The 25,803-nt window shown below is 38.6% G+C and overlaps 1 protein-coding gene across 2 annotated transcripts in view; it reads left to right on the plus strand.

Annotated features, from left to right (window-relative positions):
- The window catches only part of PolA1 (DNA polymerase alpha catalytic subunit), a 162,286-nt gene that overhangs the window by 63,288 nt on the left and 73,195 nt on the right, over positions 1-25,803 (plus strand). For both annotated transcript variants that reach the window (XM_070085157.1, XM_070085158.1), the window contains exons 10-16: positions 1,064-1,252; positions 4,704-4,880; positions 5,923-6,124; positions 7,417-7,685; positions 13,990-14,171; positions 14,339-14,457; positions 21,494-21,618. In XM_070085157.1, the coding sequence (XP_069941258.1) occupies positions 1,064-1,252; positions 4,704-4,880; positions 5,923-6,124; positions 7,417-7,685; positions 13,990-14,171; positions 14,339-14,457; positions 21,494-21,618 (1,263 nt within the window). The remainder of the gene's footprint in view (positions 1-1,063; positions 1,253-4,703; positions 4,881-5,922; positions 6,125-7,416; positions 7,686-13,989; positions 14,172-14,338; positions 14,458-21,493; positions 21,619-25,803) is intronic.

A 25,803-nucleotide genomic window follows, 5' to 3' on the forward strand; every position in this document is an offset into this window, starting at 1 on the left:
GGCTTTTGGCATGTTACACTTAACCACTATATTTCTTTGTACGTCTATGTATCATGTCCAAATTAATAATAAATAAATAAATACACCTATCATCCGACTTACGACCTGCTTGTCATACGAACATTCGACTTAGGACCGTGTTTTCTACGCCAAATTTCTGGGAAATAAACAACTGTTTGTGTTGTACACAATGTTTATCCTAAACCTTACAGTATAAAATACAGTACTAATGGCATAAAAAGTAAAGTTAAAAATGAAATAATAAAATAAAGTCATTATAAAAATGTGATGTTGATATTCAGTAGTAAGGTTCGACTTACGACCGGTTTCTCGGAACCGAACTCGGTCGTAAGTCAGATGGTACCTGTATTATTATTATTACAATATAAACAATTTGTAATTTTTATTCACACAAAAAATATAAGATTTACTGTTATGCCTTATTGTAATAATTGTATAAGTAATGTCAGCCCATTCACGACTGCATATTGGAATGGACAGTGACGTCATTTGTTTACTCTCGAACATGGTCAAGCAAATGAGCATTTTCCCCTCGTTGAGCTTAATTTCAAGGTACTTTTCATCGTGAAAGCAATCAAAATCATATCTGTTTCTGTAATATATCTTGCATTCTATCAAATGAGACCAAAAAAACAAGAATACAACCATAAAAACCATATGAAAATACCGCTAAGGGGTGGCTTATTGCTGAGAAGTGAACTCTATTATTTATGCTCCGATTTCTTTCATTTTTGGTGTACGTTAAGAAGCATCTTTCCGTCATACATTGCCCAAGTTTCAGTAAGATAGTCCAACAAACAAATGAGATACAATTCCCTAGATCAAGAGCAAGAGCCCCTCACCAGTGTCAAGGAACCTCCCTTGAGGTCTGCTTGCTTATGGAAATTTTGCTCATGTATGGAAGCAAAAAATCAACCCATCGACTGCTCGTATTTGGAAAAACTCGCACGTGGATGAGCTCGCAAGTAGAGGTTCCACTGTACAGTGAAACATGGTTACTTAGTGAAAGAATGATGTTTACAAATTATCCTTGATATTTCAGAGAATAAATCTCAAAACCAAAGAAGAAATGGGTGATGTAATTATGATGGATGTTTATCAAGAATTTAACTCCACTGTATCTGATAAGTTCAAGATACTTCAGTTCAAATCTAAGAAGGTCACCAAGAAATATTGTTTCGATATATATGAAGTCCCAGATGAATCTGAATATTTGGAAGTCCGCTATTCTGTGAGTTTTTTCGTGTTGCTTATGTATTAGTAGTAATTTTTTTTTATATTCCTAGGTACTTTAGTGTTACAACGAAAGGTTAACAATATATTTATTCCCTTATATGGAAATATAAATAATTATCAGATCATTTATAGCTGGAACTTTTTAATAAATTTTCTAACTGGAGTTTCCTCCATATGCTCTAATTAATTTTAAATATTGACTGTACTAAATATTCAGTGAATATGTTCTAATCCAAATTAAAAGAGCTGGTGGAAGGGCAGATAATAAAAAAAAAATGGATCTTTGTTTTTGCTTTAGCTTTCTGTTTTAGTAAGATCAGTAGAACACATTTGTATATTTGTGCATATTATGATAGTAAATGTACCATGCTTAGTAGCCAGAGTAGTCATACAGGCTATACATATTTTCTTATAAATAAGCTTGTCTAATAATTTATTTATGAAAGGATTCAGGGGACCAGTTATATACCTTTACCTTTGGAAGCATAAAGTAATGTCCAGATTTTGAAGGAAGGGTGAAGATGTTGGAGTTCAGAGAGTCATCTGAACTGTGATGTGAGTACACAAATAACAAAAAAAGGCACAATACCGTGACTGGAACAATACACAAATAACCCACACATAGGAGAGAGGAGCTTATGACGACATTTTGGTCCTACTTGGACCATTTACAAACTCACGCAGTGTGACGTTTGTAAATGGTTCAAGTCGGACTGAAACATTGTCTTAAGCTCCTCTCTCCTATGTGTGTGTTATTTGTGTAAGCAAGTAATTGAATGAATGATGCCTTTTGTTTTTAATACCCTGGTGGGGAATGGCTGGAGCTAAAAAATTATTAATGGATTTATTTATTCATGAACCAATTTCTTTTGTGGGGGGGGGGCACAGAAACTAAATCAGCAATCTAACTAAGAGGTATGGGGTAGGTTTAAAAATGTAGTGTTAGAGTGCTCAGCAGAAGTTTGTGGTTACAGGAAAGTGGGTGCGGGAGGGAAGAGGAGCGATTGGTGGAATGATGATGTAAAGAGAGTAGTAAGTTAACATATGAGAAGTTTTTACAAAGTAGAAGTGATGTAAGGAGGGAAGAGTATATGGAGAAAGAGAGAGAGGTTAAGAGAGTGGTGAAGCAATGTAAAAAGAGAGCAAATGAGAGAGTGGGTGAGATGTTATCAACAAATTTTGTTGAAAATAAGAAAAAGTTTTGGAGTGAGATTAACAAGTTAAGGAAGCCTAGAGAACAAATGGATTTGTCAGTTGAAAATAGGAGAGGAGAGTTATTAAATGGAGAGTTAGAGGTATTGGGAAGATGGAGGGAATATTTTGAGGATTTGTTAAATGTTGATGAAGATAGGGAAGCTATGATTTCGTGTATAGGGCAAGGAGGAACAACATCTTGTAGGAGTGAGGAAGAGCCAGTTGTGAGTGTGGGGGAAGTTCGTGAGGTGGGGATATAGTTTTGGAGTGGTTGGTGCAATTATTTAATAAATGTATGGAAGAGGGTAAGGTACCTAGGGATTGGCAGAGAGCATGCATAGTTCCTTTGTATAAAGGCAAAGGAGACAAAAGAGAGTGCAGAAATTATAGGGGGATAAGTCTGTTGAGTATACCTGGTAAAGTGTGTGGTAGAGTTATTATTGAAAGAATTAAGAGTAAGACGGAGAATAGGATAGCAGATGAACAAGGAGGCTTTAGGAAAGGTAGGGGGTGTGTGGACCAGGTGTTTACAGTGAAACATATAAGTGAACAGTGTTTAGAAAAGGCTAAAGAGGTTTTTGTGGCATTTATGGATTTGGAAAAGGCGTATGACAGGGTGGATAGGGGAGCAATGTTGCAGGTGTATGGTGTAGGAGGTAGGTTACTGAAAGCAGTGAAGAGTTTTTACGAGGATAGTGAGGCTCAAGTTAGAGTATGTAGGAAAGAGGGAAATTATTTCCCAGTAAAGGTAGGCCTTAGACAAGGATGTGTGATGTCACCGTGGTTGTTTAATATTATAGATGGGGTTGTAAGAGAAGTAAATGCGAGGGTCTTGGCAAGAGGCGTGGAGTTAAAAGATAAAGAATCATGCATAAAGTGGGAGTTGTCACAGTTGCTCTTTGCTGATGACACTGTGCTCTTGGGAGATTCTGAAGAGAAGTTGCAGAGGTTGGTGGATGAATTTGGTAGGGTATGCAAAAGAAAAAAATTAAAAGTGAATACAGTAAAGAGTAAGGTTATGAGGATAACAAAAAGATTAGGTGATGAAAAATTGGATATCAGATTGGAGGGAGATAGTATGGAGGAGGTGAATGTATTCAGATATTTGGGAGTGGACATGTCAGCGGATGTGTCTATGAAAGATGAGGTGAACCATAGAATTGGTGAGGGGAAAAGGGTGAGCGGTGCACTTAGGAGTCTGTGGAGACAAAGAACTTTGTCCTTGGAGGCAAAGAGGGGAATGTATGAGAGTATAGTTTTACCAACGCTCTTATATGAGTGTGAAGCATGGGTGATGAATGTTGCAGTGAGGAGAAGGCTGGAGGCAGTGGAGATGTTATGTCTGAGGGCAATGTGTGGTGTGAATATAATGCAGAGAATTCGTTGTTTGGAAGCTAGGAGGAGGTGCGGGATTACCAAAACTGTTGTCCAGAGGGCTGAGGAAAGGTTGTTGAGGTGGTTCGGGCATGTAGAGAGAATGGAGTGAAACAGAATGACTTCAAGAGAGTATCAGTCTGTAGTGGAAGGAAGGCGGGGTAGGGGTCGGCCTAGGAAAGGTTGGAGGGAGGTAGTAAAGGAGGTTTTGTGTGCGAGGGGCTTGGACTTCCAGCAGGCATGCATGAGCGTGTTTGATAGGAGTGAATGGAGACAAATGGTTTTTAATACTTGACGTGCTGTTGGAGTGTGAGCAAAGTAATATTTATGAAGGGATTCAGGGAAACCGGCATTACATTAACACCCCTCTGAAGGAGGGGTGTTAATGTTGCAGTTTAAAAACTGTAGTGTAAATCACCCTTCTGGCAAGACAGTGATGGAGTGAATGATGGTGAAAGTTTTTCTTTTTCGGGCCACCCTGTCTTGGTGGGAATCGGCCAGTGTGTTAATAAAAAAAAAAAATAACTAAGCTTTTGGCAAAATAAACAGAATATAGCTAAATCCTGTCTGCCTTATCAATGATCATACATTTGGTATTTCTGTAATCTCAAGAGAAACTCTTAGAGCATGAGGCATCAGAGATTTAGAAAGAGAATAAGAAATAAAAAACAACAGGAGTATTCAGATACAAAGATACACTAATTACTGATACAGGTTTTTAGGAGAGTACAGATTTTCAGATCATGATTTCAGTGAAAAAAATTCATTTGGCAAATGATCAAGTAGTAAAGTTGTAGTTTGATGTACTTTTTTATTTTTATATTTGGGAATAATGTCCTAAATGCTTTTGATAACTTTGAAAATTTTCTCACCTTCAGGCTGATCTCCCAGCTCTTCCCAGTAATTTATGTGGTGAAACATTTAGCCATGTTTTTGGCACCAAATCGTCTGCCTTGGAATTATTTCTACTTGACCGACGCATCAGAGGCCCAGGATGGCTTGATGTTAAGTTCCCTCAGTTGCCTTCTGCAGCTGTTTCTTGGTGTAAAATAGAGGTTAGTAAATTTTATTATTTCCTTCAGAAATTGGTTGTGTAAATTATCTGATCGTCTACCAGGTATACCCATCAAGGCAATAACCTTTGGTAGTTTTCAAATTAGATTCGACAATTATGAGGGATATGTTATGTATCTTTATATGTGTATGCTTCTAAACTGTTGTATTCTGAGCACCTCTGCAAAAACAGTGATAATGTGTGAGTGTGGTGAAAGTGTTGAATGATGATGAAAGTATTTTCTTTTTGGGGATTTTCTCTCTTTTTTGGGTCACCCTGCCTTGGTGGGAGACGGCCGACTTGTTGAAACAAAAAAAATTATGAGTGAGAAGGGTAGGCTTTGAGAAGGATCTGTCTAGCATGGGCCAATAGGCTTACTATAGTGATCTTCTTTTCTTCATTTTTATTTGTTTTGTTTATAAAGTAATTTATGTATAGCATTTGTTTATTCTTCTTTAAGTAGTACTTAACATTTCAAGTTTATATTCAGCAGTGTAGGAGAGAGATGGTTTTTCTATGAATGAGGAAAAGGGGGTAGGTAGGAGGGGGGTGAGCAGAGGGGGTAATAAAGACCACTTACCTTTATTACTCCTACCTACCCCTTTTCCACATTCTGTCCTTACCCATCCCTCTTCCTCCCCCAACTTACCAAACCTCTGGTTAAACCTACCTACCTACTTTGCAGACTGAGGTTGATTTGCTCACCTTAGTCTTTGTTTACATAAAGTAAAGATTTTAGATGTGTGGGTCAGAGCTTTGACTTCCAAATGCCTTTTTTTTTTTTTTTTTTTTTTCTTCTTCTTCTTCTTCTTCTTCTTCTTCTTCTTCTTCTTCTTCTTCTTCTTCTTCTTCTTAATCCCATCCCTGACTATACTAATTAAGGTAAACCACCTTCACCAGTTATGTTACACAGTAACATTATTTTACAATTTTTGGCACTATTTGCTTCTAAGAGATTTATTTGCTCTGACACCAAGTTGATGCAGTGTTTAAAGGTTTGCAAATTAGTTTTAACATTAATATATACAATGCTTTGTCTTTAGGCAGTATCTGTTAAACCAGACTATGTGACACCTGTAATAGGCTTGGCCATGCCTCCACTGGTAGTGATGTCTTTATGTATGCGAACAACTGTAAATCCCAAGAACTATCAGCATGAAATTACAATGGTTTCATGTCTTGTACATCATGAGTTTCCTCTTGATCGAGCTCCGCCACAGCCTCCATTTCAGTCACATTTCTGCGGTGAGTTTTCCATTTTGCATAATGTAAAATGAATATTTACATCAAAGGAGTTTGGCCTCACCTCCTCTTCCTTGGACCAAAGCCAGTTATTCCTCATTCCTATGTAACTCCTACATATTTAGCACTGGCTCCTTTCTCCAACTTCTGTCTTCTGAATTTCCTCTTCCTTCTTTCCTTTCCTTTTCTTTCTTGGGGCAGTAAGGCTACTTCGGTGCTCCTCTGCCTCCCATGGGGACAAATGTTTGTGTGCCTGTGTACCATGCCTGTTCTTTTGAGAAATTAACAAACAATTGTATGAAGCTATAAATTCAGCAGCAGTGATGAAATACTAAAAGTTTGTATTCCAGAGTGACAGTATGATCATCTAGATCATAAACTCTAGAAAAGAAATGTGCTTTCAACTGAGATTTAAATGCATATACAGATTCCTGACTACAGACAATGGCAGCCTGATGAACAATCCAGGAAACACATAAGAAAAGCCTCTTTTTGCAGATGATTTCTTTCCAACAGCCCAAGGCTCAGTCAATTTTAAAGGAAATGTGGCAAGTTGAAGAAATATGAGACAGATGGAAAAGGTACAGGCACATCAGGAAGATATCTTGGATCATTGAACTACTACCATTGCTGTTGTTCCTAATAATAATAGTAATTAACAAAAATTATTGTGGTTTTTTCTTTGGGTCACCCTACTATTACTTTCTTCCACTTTCTGTCCTCTCCTGTAGCTTTCTCTGCTATTTTTTCACTCAGTTGTGATTTGACAATGGTCCAGGATGATTTGAAACCTCACGTTTCCTCTCTTGAGCGCGGGTTATTTGTAAATTACTGCATTCATGCTATTATGACTATTTTTTAATGTGATAATAATATTGTATATTGTGGAAACATGCTGGAAAAGAGTTGATTACAGAATTGATGAATAGTTTTGAGTGAAAATGGGATTGTTCTGATGTCGAGTAATATCACTTTATTTTCATGAAATGACTGAAATGTTAGGAAAAGAACTAAATTGGAAGAGATATACCTGATAAATTATAATGGCTCCTTTGGCTTACGAACTGTAAGTGGCAGTATCTTTGTTGACTAGGTTAATATGGGTAGTCTTACTTCAGACCTAAATATTAAGAGATGTCTTTCAAAACCAAAACTTAAGATCAGGCACAGGGGATTTCCAGCCTAAGTCATGTTTTATTTCATTACATAATATTTTGTAAATATTAGTAAATTAGCAGAAATAATTTAAAATCTTAATTTAGTTTGTCTTTCTAATCTTTCAATGTCTTCACCAGCAATGACACATCCAGTAGATGTTACTTGGCCTTGGAATCTGAAAGATGCCCTCAGCAGACACCGCACTAAAATTGAAAAGAGTGATTCTGAAAGAGCTCTTTTGGGATACCTGCTTGCTAAAATTCACAAGATAGATCCGGATATTGTTGTAGGTCATGACATTTTTGAGTTTGACCTGTGTGTGCTACTTCACCGTCTCGCTATTACTAAGGTTCCTCACTGGTCTCGTATTGGTCGACTAAAGCGAACACAGATGCCCAAGTTCACGGTTGGTAATTTTCATTTTATTTTTTATGCAGCCTCCCCTCCCCTCTCAATCTACCGGCCCTCTCCCACCAAGGCAGGGTGACCTGAAAATTTATACATTAGTAATTGGTGCAAGAGAAGGGGCTACTAGCCTCTTGCTCCTGGCATTTTAGTCACCTCTTATGACACACATGGCTTATGGAGGACGAATTCTTTTCCGCTTTCCCATGGAGATAAAAGGAAATAGAAGAAAACTCAGATGGGTGTATATACATGTGCATGTGTAGTGTGACCTCGGTGTAAGTAGAGGTAGCAGGATATACTTGTTAATGAGCATGTTGAAGACAAAAAAGACACCAGCAATCCTACCATCGTGTAAAACAATTGCAGGTTTCCACTTCACCCTTACTTGGCAGAACAGTAGTACCTCCCTGGGTGGTTGCTGTCTACCAACACACTACCTAGGATGCAGTTATTTTGATAAAAAAAATTACCACTAACATTTCTGCAGTTTTTTTTTTTTTTTTTTTTTTTTTTTTTTTTTTTTTTTTTTTTTTTTTTTTCAACAAGTCGGCCGTTTCCCACCGAGGCAGGGTGACCCAAAAAAAAAGAAAGAAAATCCATAAAAAGAAAATACTTTCATCATCATTCAACACTTTCACCACACTCGCACATTATCACTGTTTTTGCAGAGGTGCTCAGAATACAACAGTCCAGAAGCATACACATATAAAGACACACAACATATCCCTCCAAACTGCCAATATCCCAAACCCCTCCTTTAAAGTGCAGGCATTGTACTTCCCATTTCCAGGACTCAAGTCCGACTATATGAAAATAACCGGTTTCCCTGAATCCCTTCACTAAATATTACCCTGCTCACACTCCAACAGATCGTCAGGTCCCAATTACCATTCGTCTCCATTCACTCCTATCTAACACGCTCACGCACGCTTGCTGGAAGTCCAAGCCCCTTGCCCACAAAACCTCCTTTACCCCCGCTCTCCAACCCTTTCGAGGACGACCCCTACCCCGCCTTCCTTCCCCTATAGATTTATATACTTTCCATGTCATTCTACTTTGATCCATTCTCTCTAAATGACCAAACCACCTCAACAACCCCTCTTCTGCCCTCTGACTAATACTTTTATTAACTCCACACCTTCTCCTAATTTCCACACTCCGAATTTTCTGCATAATATTTACACCACACATTGCCCTTAAACAGGACATCTCCACTGCCTCCAACCGTCTCCTCGCTGCTGCATTTACCACCCAAGCTTCACACCCATATAAGAGTGTTGGTACTACTATACTTTCATACATTCCCTTCTTTGCCTCCATAGATAACGTTTTTTGACTCCACATATACCTCAACGCACCACTCGCCTTTTTTCCCTCATCAATTCTATGATTAACCTCATCCTTCATAAATCCATCCGCCGACACGTCAACTCCCAAGTATCTGAAAACATTCACTTCTTCCATACTCCTCCTCCCCAATTTGATATCCAATTTTTCTTTATCTAAATCATTTGACACCCTCATCACCTTACTCTTTTCTATGTTCACTTTCAACTTTATACCTTTACACACATTCCCAAACTCATCCACTAACCTTTGCAATTTTTCTTTAGAATCTCCCATAAGCACAGTATCATCAGCAAAAAGTAACTGTGTCAATTCCCATTTTGAATTTGATTCCCCAAAATTTAATCCCACCCCTCTCCCGAACACCCTAGCATTTACTTCCTTTACAACCCCATCTATAAATATATTAAACAACCATGGTGACATTACACATCCCTGTCTAAGACCTACTTTTACCGGGAAGTAGTCTCCCTCTCTTCTACACACCCTAACCTGAGCCTCACTATCCTCATAAAAACTCTTTACAGCATTTAATAACTTACCACCTATTCCATATACTTGCAACATCTGCCACATTGCTCCTCTATCCACTCTATCATATGCCTTTTCTAAATCCATAAATGCAATAAAAACATCCCTACCTTTATCTAAATACTGTTCACATATATGCTTCAATGTAAACACTTGATCTACACATCCCCTACCCACTGAAACCTCCTTGCTCATCCGCAATCCTCCATTCTGTCTTACCTCTAATTCTTTCAATTATAACCCTACCGTACACTTTTCCTGGTATACTCAGTAAGCTTATTCCTCTATAATTTTTACAGTCTCTTTTGTCCCCTTTCCCTTTATATAAAGGGACTATACATGCTCTCTGCCAATCCCTAGGTACCTTCCCCTCTTTCATACATTTATTAAACAGAAGTACCAACCACTCCAACACTATATATCCCCCTGCTTTTAACATTTCTGTCATGATCCCATCAGTTCCAGCTGCTTTACCCCCTTTCATTTTACGTAATGCCTCACGTACCTCCCCCACACTTACATTCTGCTCTTCTTCACTCCTAAAAGATGGTATACCTCCCTGACCAGTGCATGAAATTACTGCCTCTGTTTCTTCCTTAACATTTAAAAGTTCCTCAAAATATTCTCGCCATCTACCTAATACCTCCATCTCCCCATCTACTAACTCCCCTACTCTGTTTTTAACTGACAAATCCATATTTTCCCTAGGCTTTCTTAACTTGTTTAACTCACTCCAAAATTTTTTCTTATTTTCATTAAAATTTCTTGACAGTGCCTCTCCCACTCTATCATCTGCTCTCCTTTTGCACTCTCTCACCACTCTCTTTACCTTTCTTTTACTCTCCATATACTCTGCTCTTCTTATAACACTTCTGCTTTGTAAAAACCTCTCATAAGCTAACTTTTTCTCTTTTATCACACCCTTTACTTCATCATTCCACCAATCACTCCTCTTTCCTCCTGCCCCCACCCTCCTATAACCACAAACTTCTGCCCCACATTCTAATACTGCATTTTTAAAACTATTCCAACCCTCTTCAACCCCCCCGACTACTCATCTTTGCACTAGCCCACCTTTCTGCCAATAGTCGCTTATATCTCACCCGAACTTCCTCCTCCCTTAGTTTATACACTTTCACCTCCCTCTTACTTGTTGTTGCCACCTTCCTCTTTTCCCATCTACCTCTTACTCTAACTGTAGCTACAACTAAATAATGATCCGATATATCAGTTGCCCCTCTATAAACATGTACATCCTGGAGCCTACCCATCAACCTTTTATCCACCAATACATAATCTAATAAACTACTTTCATTACGTGCTACATCATACCTTGTATATTTATTTATCCTCTTTTTCATAAAATATGTATTACTTATTACCAAATTTCTTTCTACACATAGCTCAATTAAAGGCTCCCCATTTACATTTACCCCTGGCACCCCAAATTTACCTACTACTCCCTCCATAACATTTTTACCCACTTTAGCATTGAAATCCCCAACCACCATTACTCTCACACTTGATTCAAAACTCCCCACGCATTCACTCAACATTTCCCAAAATCTCTCTCTCTCCTCTACACTTCTCTCTTCTCCAGGTGCATACACGCTTATTATAACCCACTTTTCACATCCAATCTTTATTTTACTCCACATAATCCTTGAATTAATACATTTATAGTCCCTCTTTTCCTGCCATAGCTTATCCTTCAACATTATTGCTACTCCTTCTTTAGCTCTAACTCTATTTGAAACCCCTGACCTAATCCCATTTATTCCTCTCCACTGAAACTCTCCCACCCCCTTCAGCTTTGTTTCACTTATAGCCAGGACATCCAGCTTCTTCTCATTCATAACATCCACAATCATCTTTCTTATCATCTGCACAACATCCACGCACATTCAGACTTCCCACTTTGACAATTTTCTTCTTATTCTTTTTAGTAATCTTTACAGGAAAAGGGGTTACTAGCCCATTGTTCCCGGCATTTTAGTTGACTTTTACAACACGCATGGCTTACGGAGGAAAGATTCTTATTCCACTTCCCCATGGATATAAAAGGAAAATTAATAAGACCAAGAACTATTAAGATAAAATCAAAGAAAACTCAGATGAGTGTGTATAAATAAATGTGTACATGTATGTGTAGTGTGACCTAAGTGTAAGTAGAAGTAGCAAGACATGCCTGTAATCTTGCATATTTATGAGACAGACAAAAGACATCAGCAATCCTACCATCATGTAAAACAATCACAGGCTTTCGTTTTACACTCACTTGGCAGGACTGTAGTACCTCCCTGGGTGGTTGCTGTCTACCAACCTACTACATTTCTGCAGTATAAATTCTAAACCAAAAGATTCATTAGCTATCAAAACCCACATAACAGCTAGCCCTCAGATAGTGTCTTGTGTTCACACTAGCCAGTCTGAGGTAGATGAGTCTGTGTCCTGTCCCATGAACATGTAAGGTGGCATATAAATCTTGCAAATTTCTTGTATTCATTTTTACTTTCACTTATTACAGAATACATTAGTTCTTTAAATGAACATTTCCTTTACTACTGAGTAGGCCTGGTTCACTATCGGGATGATTCCCAGAACCATTGACAGATGTACCGGGTCCATTAAAAAATGAAAATAAGGCAAAAAGATTGAACATTAAATTGCAGGGAGGGAGTATGGTGAAAAATGGATGCAGATATTTGGGAGTGAACATGTTTTCAGATAGGTCTATGAAAGACGAGGTGAAGCGTGGAATAGATGGGGATTGGGGGAGGTGGTGTGTTGAGGCATCTGTGGAAAGTAAGATTTATGTTTGGAAGCAAGAGTAAATGTACGAGAGTATTGGATTACCCACACTTGTGTGTGGATGTGAGACATGCGCTTTAACCCTTTTAAGGGTCCAGACCTCCATTCGGAAAATTCCCCACAGGGTCCAGGAATCTCCTCTCTTCCCCCCCCCCACACACACAATATTATTTTTTTTCTTCTGAAATGATAGTGAATCTTTTTCTGAAGGTAATAAAACAAAAAGTATGAACTTCGATCAAAATTGATGAAATTATGCTCTCGCAAATTTTGCCGTGTCAGTTATATTTACGCATCGGTGATTTTGCCCACTTTGTGTCCTATTTTCTGCTAATTACATTGTTCTATTTGATCAAATTCTTCCATTTAATCTATTGAGTACAAGAAATCACCCAATCAACTATTTCAGCTACCCAATAAAGTGATTGGAAATTGGTAATTTGGCCAATTTCACACAGCTCAAAATATTCTAATTTCAAAATAGGGTCCAGAATAAATAATGTAGGCATTCCTGGCACTAAAATAACACTTCCTCTGTTTATTAGTTACGTTTCTAGGCTTTACAGATGAATTCTATTTTGATTTTTTCACAAGGAATTTTTATTTGCACGACATTTGATTAAAAATTGATAAAATTATGCTCATGAATTTTGCTGTGTCAGCTATATTTACGCATCAACAATACCGTAATAATTGTATAAATAATATCAGTGCATTCGTGAACACACATTAGACATACCAGCTGACATGTAGTGGATGCGTGATGTGATTTGTTTACTCTTGAACTTCAAAAATTTAAAATTTCTGCTACTTTGAGCTCAATTTCAAGCTATTTTGAGTACTAAAACCAGTCAAAAATCATCTCTATTTCTGTAATATATCTTCCATTCTATCAAATGAGACCAAGAAACTACAAATACAGCTGTAAAAACTATATGAAAATACACTGCAAAGTCACTATTTTAATCCAAAAACATGATTAGTTTTTTCTCATTATGCACTGTTTGCTGCAGGATTTGTTTTATATGGTGCACACTTACCACATAAATGCATTGTCTCATATCTAGGCCCGAATTTACTGCTCACAGTTTATCTGAGTGAGCTGAGCTCATGTAGTTCTAAGGCTTGGACCCTTGCTTCAGAGCCGTAGAACTACGGGACGGACTGTGGAGATGTAGTTTTTAGTGTGAGTAAGGGGAGGTTTATAAAGAGATTCAGAGAAACCAGTCAAGTTGAACCAGATTCCTGAAGGTGAGAAGTATTTTGTCTTCACTTTGAAGGTTGGGTGGGAATTTTGCAATTCTAAAGGTCATTCGACTTGTGATGTCTGCACACCTCTCAAGATAGCTATTGAATGAGTGATGGTGAATGTGTTTTCTCTTTTGAGGGAGGGGATCATCATGCCTTGATGAGAATTGGTTGCCTTCCAGGAATAAAGAATAAATTAGAGAATAAGTGTGCCTAAACTGGCATAGACAAATAGGTTCAGGTGAAGTAACCAGCGAAGATGATTGTTTTATTGAGAATTTTTAATAGAACATTCTGATGTGCAAGTTAATGAATTATTATATAATTATAAAAATTATCAACTAATTTCTGATTTCTAAAATTAGGTAAAAGGATTTGCAGAAAGAACGGCAGTATGTGGCCGTCTTATATGTGACTTGAAAATCTCCTCCAAAGAACTTATTAGAGCCAAGAGTTATGAACTGGGACCATTGGTCTCACAAGTACTTCATGTGCCTGAGAATCACCTCAAATGCTTGACTGTAGAGGAAGTTAAAAAGATGTTTGGGTAAGTATTTTGTAAAAAAAAAAAAAAAATTGTATTCTTTGATATTATGAATTGTAAGAATATTTTGTATAAAGTGCTGAAAATGTAATTATGCTGTTCTCTCCATTTATTTTAAATAATGATCTTTATAAAAAATTATTCAACACAATTTAATTTGAACATTACAGATCATCAGCAAGTTTACTTCAGCTAGTATCACTCACCATGCAGGATGCTTTGTATGTTCTTCGACTCATGTGTGAGCTAAATGTGCTACCTTTAGCCCTTCAGATAACAAATATTGCTGGTAATGTATCCATATGACAGCATTGGCAGTTCCATTATGTCTTAGTCATTGAAGGAATTTAATTTACATACTTGAAATTATTTTTATGGAAATGCATTGGTGCAAATTATGTACAGTATTGCATTTACTTGTCAAATATCACTCCTGAGTCCCTCATGTCAGTCTTTTCCTCTATCATTTGAGTTAATTTTGTTTTATACTCCTTTCCAATCTATATTTTCTCGGTTTTTTATGTACCAGAGTATCTGAAGTATGTCTTCATTGAACATCATTTTGTTGCTAATTGCCCACTGGACAATATGCGCATGTATGATGTGCCTGCTGAATTGTGAAGCATCTATCCCTCAGTATCTTTTTCACACCTTCCAATACTCCTGTGGATGTCTATTATATTACCTCTATACTCCAGATTTATATGTCTTGTCAAATTAATTTACCTCATTCTTTCAGCTTGACCAAATAAGCTGAACCCCCTATTTTTCTCTGTTGGAATTATATTTTAAATATCCTTGTCTTTTAAGTGTTTTTATTAATTATTTTGTGCATGATATTCACATCACATATTTGATCTCAGACAAGATGTTTCCACTGTTGTCAGCCTCCTCCTCCCTCCATCACTCACTCCCATCTCTGTTATTGATAATGGATCATTTTCTTCTCCCTGGCATGAAATTTCTGCCTTCTCTGGATCATTTACATTAAATATGTTACCAAAATGTTTTGTTATTTCACCATTATCTATTCATAGATCATAATATTAGCTTGCTTTCCTTACCTTATTTATCTTTATAAATCTGTTTTAATACAGTAGGGCCCCACTTATACGGCGGGTTAGGTTCCAGGCTGTCGCCGGAAAGCAGACATCGCCGGAAGGCAGAACGCCATTTTTTTCCATTTATAAATGCATATAAATGCCAGACAACAAGTTTACACTAAATTATATTAAGTTAGTAATAGAACTAGGCATTAAAAACACACAAAGTGAAATACATTCACAGTAAATTCATTACTTATCTTAAAGTATTTGTTTTCTTAATGTAGGGAGAGAGGTGAGTAGTACTTGTTTGTAGGAAGTCAGGTGCAGGTAGCCCAGGTGTAGGTAGCCCTGGCTCCCCATCTCATACTTAATATATGATATTTAAAACATCTCAAAGGTTAAATACACATACAGTACACTCATTATTTACCTTAAAATATGTGTAGTCTTAATGTAGGAAGAGAGGTGAGTAGTATTTATTTGTAGGAAGTCAGTGTAGGTAGCCGGTAGGTGTAGCCCAGGCGGGCTACACCTACCAGCCACCTACACCATGGCCCAGAGCCATATTATTAACATCGACATACCTTGTTCACTGAATTTAATCATTTCTAACAACTACCTTTAGATGCCATCATAAACAAAGGTAGAAGTAATGAATAATTCATGCCAAAAATTGTAAACAAAAGTGGAGTGGGGGAGTTGCTGGGCCAAACGCAGATTCATACACATTTTCTCTGATGACTAAGCAGAGAAAACGTAATGTTGTCCCTCCACCCGGCTACCACACAGGTTCACAAGTATTATTATCAGAGCACACATAAAATATGCAATAAATGCCAGACAACAAGTTTACACTAACTTATATTAAGTTAGCAATAGAAATAGGCATTAAAAGCACAATAAAAGGTAAGATACACACAGTACACTTATTACTTACCTTAAAATATTAATGTGTGAGAGGTGAGTGGCAGGGTGTTTGTTGAATAAAATCAGAATGGAACACCATCATCCTCTAACTTGGCACTTAAAGCAAGAGGCTTACAACTTCTCTTTTTATCACAGCTAACCTTAGACGCCATCCTCAATGAGAGCCATCTAGTTAACGAAAGAGTAAACGAGAGAGAGAACGAGATACAGAGTTCAGACAGTGTAAGAACACAAACTGAACAGGTAGTGGGTGATCACTTGATCAGGCGAAATAAATGCGTATTAATATGTGTCTACTTTTAGTTCATTCACGTACGTTTGTAAGAGTTTGTAAAACATTTACCTCAATATTTTTTATTATAATAATAATTACCTCACAATACAAACACTCTTACATTGTGTACAAGTTGTACACGTTAGTACAGAATAAACAAACAGCAACACACCTTTTTTAGAGTGAATGAAGATAATAATATTAATAATAATAATAATAATTTTTTTTTTTTTTTTTTTTCAAGTTGGTCGTCTCCCACCGAGGCAGGGTGACCCCAAAAAAGAAAGAAAATCCCCAAAAAGAAAATACTTTCATCATCATTCAACACTTTCACCACACTCACACATTATCACTGCTTTTGCAGAGGTGCTCAGAATACAACAGTTTAGAAGCATATACGTATAAAGATACACAACATATCCCTCCAAACTGCCAATATCCCAAACCCCTCCTTTAAAGTGCAGGCATTGTACTTCCCATTTCCAGGACTCAAGTCCGACTATAAGAAAATAACCGGTTTCCCTGATTTTTTTTTTTTTTTTTTTTTTTTTTTTTTTTCAACAAGTCGGCCGTCTCCCACCGAGGCAGGGTGACCCAAAAAAGAAAGAAAATCCCCAAAAAGAAAATACTTTCATCATCATTCAACACTTTCACCACACTCGCACATTATCACTGTTTTTGCAGAGGTGCTCAGAATACAACAGTCTAGAAGCATAAACATATAAAGATACACAACATATCCCTCCAAACTGCCAATATCCCAAACCCCTCCTTTAAAGTGCAGGCATTGTACTTCCCATTTCCAGGACTCAAGTCCGACTATATGAAAATAACCGGTTTCCCTGAATCCCTTCACTAAATATTACCCTGCTCACACTCCAACAGATCGTCAGGTCCCAAGTATCATTCGTCTCCATTCACTCCTATCTAACACGCTCATGCACGCTTGCTGGAAGTCCAAGCCCCTTACCCACAAAACCTCCTTTACCCCCTCTCTCCAACCCTTTCGAGGACGACCCCTACCCCGCCTTCCTTCCCCTATAGATTTATATGCTTTCCATGTCATTCTACTTTGATCCATTCTCTCTAAATGACCAAACCACCTCAACAACCCCTCCTCTGCCCTCTGACTAATACTTTTATTAACTCCACACCTTCTCCTAATTTCCACACTCCGAATTTTCTGCATAATATTTACACCACACATTGCCCTTAAACAGGACATCTCCACTGCCTCCAACCGTCTCCTCGCTGCTGCATTTACTACCCAAGCTTCACACCCATATAAGAGTGTTGGTACTACTATACTTTCATACATACCCTTCTTTGCCTCCATAGATAACGTTTTTTGACTCCACATATACCTCAACGCACCACTCAGCTTTTTTCCCTCATCAATTCTATGATTAACCTCATCCTTCATAAATCCATCCGCCGACACGTCAACTCCCAAGTATCTGAAAACATTCACTTCTTCCATACTCCTCCTCCCCAATTTGATATCCAATTTTTCTTTATCCAAATCATTTGACACCCTCATCACCTTACTCTTTTCTATGTTCACTTTCAACTTTCTACCTTTACACACATTCCCAAACTCATCCACTAACCTTTGCAATTTTTCTTTAGAATCTCCCATAAGCACAGTATCATCAGCAAAAAGTAACTGTGTCAATTCCCATTTTGAATTTGATTCCCCATAATTTAATCCCACCCCTCTCCCAAACACCCTAGCATTTACTTCCTTTACAACCCCATCTATAAATATATTAAACAACCATGGTGACATTACACATCCCTGTCTAAGACCTACTTTTACCGGGAAGTAGTCTCCCTCTCTTCTACACACCCTAACCTGAGCCTCACTATCCTCATAAAAACTCTTTACAGCATTTAATAACTTACCACCTATTCCATATACTTGCAACATCTGCCACATTGCTCCTCTATCCACTCTATCATATGCCTTTTCTAAATCCATAAATGCAATAAAAACTTCCCTATCTTTATCTAAATACTGTTCACATATATGCTTCAATGTAAACACCTGATCTACACATCCCCTACCCACTCTAAAACCTCCTTGCTCATCCGCAATCCTACATTCTGTCTTACCTCTAATTCTTTCAATTATAACCCTACCGTACACTTTTCCTGGTATACTCAGTAAGCTTATTCCTCTATAATTTTTAGTCTCTTTTGTCCCCTTTCCCTTTATATAAAGGGACTATACATGCTCTCTGCCAATCCCTAGGTACCTTCCCCTCTTTCATACATTTATTAAACAAAAGTACCAACCACTCCAACACTATATCCCCCCCTGCTTTTAACATTTCTGTCATGATCCCATCAGTTCCAGCTGCTTTACCCCCTTTCATTTTACGTAATGCCTCACGTACCTCCCCCACACTTACATTCTGCTCTTCTTCACTCCTAAAAGATGGTATACCTCCCTGACCAGTGCATGAAATTACTGCCTCTGTTTCTTCCTTAACATTTAAAAGTTCCTCAAAATATTCTCGCCATCTACCCAATACCTCCATCTCCCCATCTACTAACTCCCCTACTCTGTTTTTAACTGACAAATCCATATTTTCCCTAGGCTTTCTTAACTTGTTTAACTCCAAAAATTTTTTCTTATTTTCATTAAAATTTCTTGACAGTGCCTCTCCCACTCTATCATCTGCTCTCCTTTTGCACTCTCTCACCGCTCTCTTTACCTTTCTTTTACTCTCCATATACTCTGCTCTTCTTATAACACTTCTGCTTTGTAAAAACCTCTCATAAGCTACCTTTTTCTCTTTTATCACACCCTTTACTTCATCATTCCACCAATCACTCCTCTTTCCTCCTGCCCCCACCCTCCTATAACCACAAACTTCTGCCCCACATTCTAATACTGCATTTTTAAAACTATTCCAACCCTCTTCAACCCCCCCACTACTCATCTTTGCACTAGCCCACCTTTCTGCCAATAGTCGCTTATATCTCACCCGAACTTCCTCCTCCCTTAGTTTATACACTTTCACCTCCCTCTTACTTGTTGTTGCCACCTTCCTCTTTTCCCATCTACCTCTTACTCTAACTGTAGCTACAACTAAATAATGATCCGATATATCAGTTGCCCCTCTATAAACATGTACATCCTGGAGCCTACCCATCAACCTTTTATCCACCAATACATAATCTAATAAACTACTTTCATTACGTGCTACATCATACCTTGTATATTTATTTATCCTCTTTTTCATAAAATATGTATTACTTATTACCAAATTTCTTTCTACACATAGCTCAATTAAAGGCTCCCCATTTACATTTACCCCTGGCACCCCAAATTTACCTACTACTCCTTCCATAACATTTTTACCCACTTTAGCATTGAAATCCCCAACCACCATTACTCTCACACTTGATTCAAAACTCCCCACGCATTCACTCAACATTTCCCAAAATCTCTCTCTCTCCTCTACACTTCTCTCTTCTCCAGGTGCATACACGCTTATTATAACCCACTTTTCACATCCAATCTTTATTTTACTCCACATAATCCTTGAATTAACACATTTATAGTCCCTTTTTTCCTGCCATAGCTTATCCTTCAACATTATTGCTACTCCTTCTTTAGCTCTAACTCTATTTGAAACCCCTGACCTAATCCCATTTATTCCTCTCCACTGAAACTCTCCCACCCCCTTCAGCTTTGTTTCACTTAAAGCCAGGACATCCAGCTTCTTCTCATTCATAACATCCACAATCATCTCTTTCTTATCATCTGCACAACATCCACGCACATTCAGACTTCCCACTTTGACAATTTTCTTCTTCTTATTCTTTTTAGTAATCTTTACAGGAAAAGGGGTTACTAGCCCATTGTTCCCGGCATTTTAGTTGACTTTTACAACACGCATGGCTTACGGAGGAAAGATTCTTATTCCACTTCCCCATGGATATAAAAGGAAAATTAATAAGACCAAGAACTATTAAGATAAAATCAAAGAAAACTCAGATGAGTGTGTATAAATAAATGTGTACATGTATGTGTAGTGTGACCTAAGTGTAAGTAGAAGTAGCAAGACATGCCTGTAATCTTGCATATTTATGAGACAGACAAAAGACATCAGCAATCCTACCATCATGTAAAACAATCACAGGCTTCGTTTTACACTCACTTGGCAGGACGGTAGTACCTCCCTGGGTGGTTGCTGTCTACCAACCTACTACTTATAAATAATAATATAATAATAATATTATTATAATAAAAAGCCCTAAACCCACAAGGGTCGTAAATTGCTATATATAGAGTAAAGGCATACGAAAAGAATATTATTCTACAGTTACCCCCCATTGACTAGAGAAAACGTAATTCTTCCGACACTACTTACACAGCTGCTTTGTAAACAAATCTTATATTTACATCAATTTTTATTCTGTGAGTGTATGTATCATGTTTATATGCTATGTAATGGGTTTCATATATAATTTTGAGGAAAATATCATAGATGGATTAATGAAAATGCCTATATTGATGTAAAATAAGACATTTAGTGTGCCCAAGAGTGATTATTATTACGTAGTATTGGCGTCATGAGTAGAGAGAGACTTAACGATTTTAATGTGTACCTGCACACCAGCACAGTGTGTAAGTATATTTAGGTACAGGTACACATAAGTATAATTATCAGAGTACATATAAAATATGCAATAACTTTCAAACACTTGAAATTTTTGAAAGTTTCCTGACGTAATAGATGTGGTCACGGAAAATGTAAACAAACCGGGTGGGGGGCGCCGTATTTGAAAGACCGCTTGCTGTATAGCAAATTTTGGTCATAATTTGACATCGTCATATTAGTGGAACGCCGTAAGGCGAGGCCTTACTGTATAGAAAATTACACTACTTTTTATTTCATATTTTTGCAACCTTTACCACACTAACTCCTTTCATTTTTGTTTTCCATATAAAAATGAGGCAGGGGAAAAGGGTTGGGTTTTGTATGTATTATCTTGAAAAAAAAATTCTGGGGCATTTATAACATCACCTTACTGGTTAATTTTTTTTAAATTTTGCACCCTAGGAAATGTAATGTCACGTACTCTCCTTGGTGGTCGGTCAGAGAGGAATGAGCTGCTTCTGCTCCATGCTTTTGCTGAAAAGAACTTCATTGTTCCTGATAAGCAATTTAACAAAGCAAACCAAAAGGTAATGTAAAAAAAAAAACTATTTAAAACTAGCTGCCTCCCACAGAGGCAGGGTGACCCCAAAAAAAAAAAAAATTCAACTTCATTCAGAGGCACTCAGATATGACAGTTTAGATGTCCCTCCAAACTGCCAATATCTTAAACCCCTCCTTTAAAGTGCAGGCATTGTACTTCTCATTTCCATGGCTCAAGTCTGGCTAACCGGATTCCCTGAATCCCTTCACAAAATATTGCCCTGCTCACATTCCAACAGCTCATCGGGTCCCAAAAACCATTCATATCCATTCACTCCTATCTAACATGCTTGCTGGAAGTCCAAGCCCCTTGCCCACAAAACCGTGTTTACCCCTCCCTCCAACCTTTCCTAGGACAACCCCTATCTCGCCTTCCTTCCACTACAGATTTATATGCTCCAAGTCATTCTACTTTACTCCAGCCTCTCTAAATGACAACACCACTTCAACAACCCCTCTTCAGCCCTCTGACTAATACTTTCAGTAACTCCATACCTCCTCCTAATTTCCACACTACGAATTCTCTGCATAATATTTACACCACATGTTGCCTTTAGGCACGACATCTCCACTGCCTTCAGCTTCCTCCTCGCTGCAACATTTATAACCCATGCTTCACACCTATATAAGAGTGTTAGTACCACTATACCCTCATACATTCTTTTTTTTTTTTTTTTTTGTCTCCACAAATACATTGATGCACCACCCACCTTTTTTCCTTCGTCAATTCCATGGTTTACCTTGTCCTTCATAGACCTAACCTCCGACAAGTTTACTCCTAAATATTTCAACACGTTCACTTCTTCCATACTCCTGCCCTCCAATTTGATATCCAGTTTTTCTTTACTTGTTTGATACTCTCATCATCTTACTCTTGTCTATATTCACTTTTCAACTTTCCACTAGCCTTTGCAACTTCTCTTCAGAGTCTCCCAAAAGCACAGTATCATCAGCAAAAAGTAATTGTGTCAGCTCCCCTTTCATATTTGATTCCTCATAATTTAATCCCACCCCTCTCCCCAACCAAAAAAAAAAAAAATTCAGTGTGTTAGTTTTGTATATACAGTATTATATGAAATTAGGTAGTAGGTTGGTAGACAGCAACTGCCCAGGGAAGTACAGTACATGTATGTGTAGTGTGACCTAAGCATAAGTAGAAGTAGCAAGACGTACCTGAAATCTTGCATGTTTATGAGACAAAAAAGACACCAGCAATCCTACCATCATGTAAAACAATTACAGGTTTCCGTTTTACACTCACTTGGTAGAACGGTAGTGCCTCCCTGGGTGGTTGCTGTCTACCAACCTACTACCTATAACACATATATGTACAAACATATACAGTGGACCCCCGGTTTACGATCAGCTCCCAATGCGACCAATTATGTAAGTGTATTTATGTAAGTGCGTTTGTATGTGTATGTTTGGGGGTCTGAAATGGACTAATCTAATTCACAATATTCCTTATGGGAACAAATTCGGTCAGTACTGGCACCTGAACATACTTCTGGAATGAAATAATATCGTAAACCGGGGGTCCACTGTATATACACATGCACACCTCTGGGTTTTCTTCTCTTTTCTTTCTAGTCCTTGTTCTTATTTCCTTTTATCTGCATGGCGAAGTGAAACGGAATTCTTGCTCCATAAGCCATGCACTCCATAAGCCATCCTGCTTTGGTGAGATACGGCTGGTTTGTTGAAAGTAGTAGTATTATACGAACATTCACGTTATAAAAATAGTATAGCAAGTCGAGGATTATTTAAGATTCAACAAATTCATTCCATACTCTGTACAAAATTTGTAATATGCTTTGCTCTTTAGAATAGAATAAATTACTGTACCTTTGTTCTTGTATAAGTTTGTGTGTGATAGACTGGGGCTTGTGGTCACTGCCTCTGAACTTCCAAGCCGTTGACATGAGAAAAGCTTTGTTGTACTGTACCTTTTCTATTTTGATATCTTGTTTGGAGTCTGCTTCACAAACCATTCCACCTTATCACATTTTGTATTAACAATTATTAACAAACTCATGCATGCCTATGTGACTTTCAAGCCTTGCCAAATAAGGCATTCAGATTCTTTAACCCCTATCTGGGAAATCCCCTACACTAGTGGTTTTCAGTCTTTTTGTATCTTTTAACATTTAAAATCTGAGGTCATACCATGATAAAAACAAATTGCCCACATTTTTGTGGTCATTTAAATGGTTACAATAATTTTACATTTAACATTTATGGTAAGTTTTAAGGTCAATAATTGCAGTAGTGTTACGAGTAAATTTTGTTGCTATGGCTTTGTAACACAAAGCTAAGTCCATTAGTAGTGTAACTTTTAATAACGTTGTTGCGTTATAATTTTACTATCACAGTCATTGTTAAACACAAAGATAAATAAAAACTGTTGTACAGTAATATTGGGAATAAATTTAAGTGCTATAAAGGCACATCACGCTTGTAAGCTGACATGGGAATTGAGGGAGAACACCTTTTAAGTACTTATTATAAAAGTGCTGCATCTCCCTTAGACTACTGCTAGTAAAAAGTTGTACAGATCAATCCTTTACAGTATTTGTAAATTTCTGTTTGCTTTGAAGTAGAGCTTTGGTAGCCATCTCAGTGATGCCTCTATTATCCGAATTATACCTTAAATTAATCCACACAGTCTTCTGATTTCTTCACTCTTTATTGCCCTCGTACCACACATTGATCTCAAACACAACAGCTCCTTTGCCTCCAGCCTCTGCAACATTCTTCTATGCTTCACACACCCTCTGGTGGACCCTCTGGTAACGATGCCATCGGATAGCAAAAAAATCAGGTATCGATGCATCCTTGCGTAAAAATATTGGCTCGGCCAACGATTAAAAAGTCGGTTAGGGACATTCATCCCAAACGCGTCCGCATGGGGCCTTGGCCGCCTGTGGCTGCCAGGCCACTATGTACAGCCAGTGTACCATTATTTACAAGCCAGGACAGACGGTTCCACGCATACATGCGATACATTTTGTATTATTCCATTGTTTTTAGTGCTTGTAGCTGCTAAATAAGCCACCATGGGCCCAACGAAAGCTTCTAGTGCCAACCCTGTGGTAAAAAGGGTGAGAAATACTATCGAATTGAAGAAAGAGAGAATCGCAGAGTACGAAAGTGGAGTGCGTGCCTCCGAGCTAGCCCGATTGTATAACAAGCCCCTATCAACCATTGCTACTATCTTGGCCAACAGAAAGGCAGTCAAGGAAGCTGTTGTTGCAAAAGGTGCAAGTATGCTTACAGGGAGTGTAGCAAGCCTGCTACACTCCCTGCATGCCTGCTACACTCCCTGCATGCCTGCTACACTCCCTGCATGCCTGCTACACTCCCTGCATGCCTGCTACACTCCCTGCATGCCTGCTACACTCCCTGCATGCCTGCTACACTCCCTGCATGCCTGCTACACTCCCTGCATGCCTGCTACACTCCCTGCATGCCTGCTACACTCCCTGCATGCCTGCTACACTCCCTGCATGCCTGCTACACTCCCTGCATGCCTGCTACACTCCCTGCATGCCTGCTACACTCCCTGCATGCCTGTTATACTCTCTGCATGCTCCTGCTACACTCCCTGCATGCCTGCTACACTCCCTGCATGCCTGCTACACTCCCTGCATGCCTGCTACACTCCCTGCATGCCTGCTACACTCCCTGCATGCCTGCTACACTCCCTGCATGCCTGCTATGCCTGCTACACTCCCTGCATGCCTGCTACACTCCCTGCATGCCTGCTTATACTCCCTGCATGCCTGCTACACTCCCTGCATGCCTGCTACACTCCCTGCATGCACACTCCCTGCATGCCTGCTACACTCCCTGCATGCCTGCTACACTCCCTGCATGCCTGCTACACTCCCTGCATGCCTGCTACACTCCCTGCATGCCTGCTACACTCCCTGCATGCCTGCTACACTCCCTGCATGCCTGCTACACTCCCTGCATGCCTGTTATACTCTCTGCATGCTCCCTGCATGCCTGCTACACTCCCTGCATGCCTGCTACACTCCCTGCATGCCTGCTACACTCCCTGCATGCCTGCTACACTCCCTGCATGCCTGCTACACTCCCTGCATGCCTGCTACACTCCCTGCATGCCTGCTACACTCCCTGCATGCCTGCTACACTCCCTGCATGCCTGC

This window comes from Cherax quadricarinatus, chromosome 15 (assembly GCF_038502225.1).
Source record: "Cherax quadricarinatus isolate ZL_2023a chromosome 15, ASM3850222v1, whole genome shotgun sequence".
In the NCBI taxonomy this organism is placed as follows: domain Eukaryota; kingdom Metazoa; phylum Arthropoda; class Malacostraca; order Decapoda; family Parastacidae; genus Cherax; species Cherax quadricarinatus.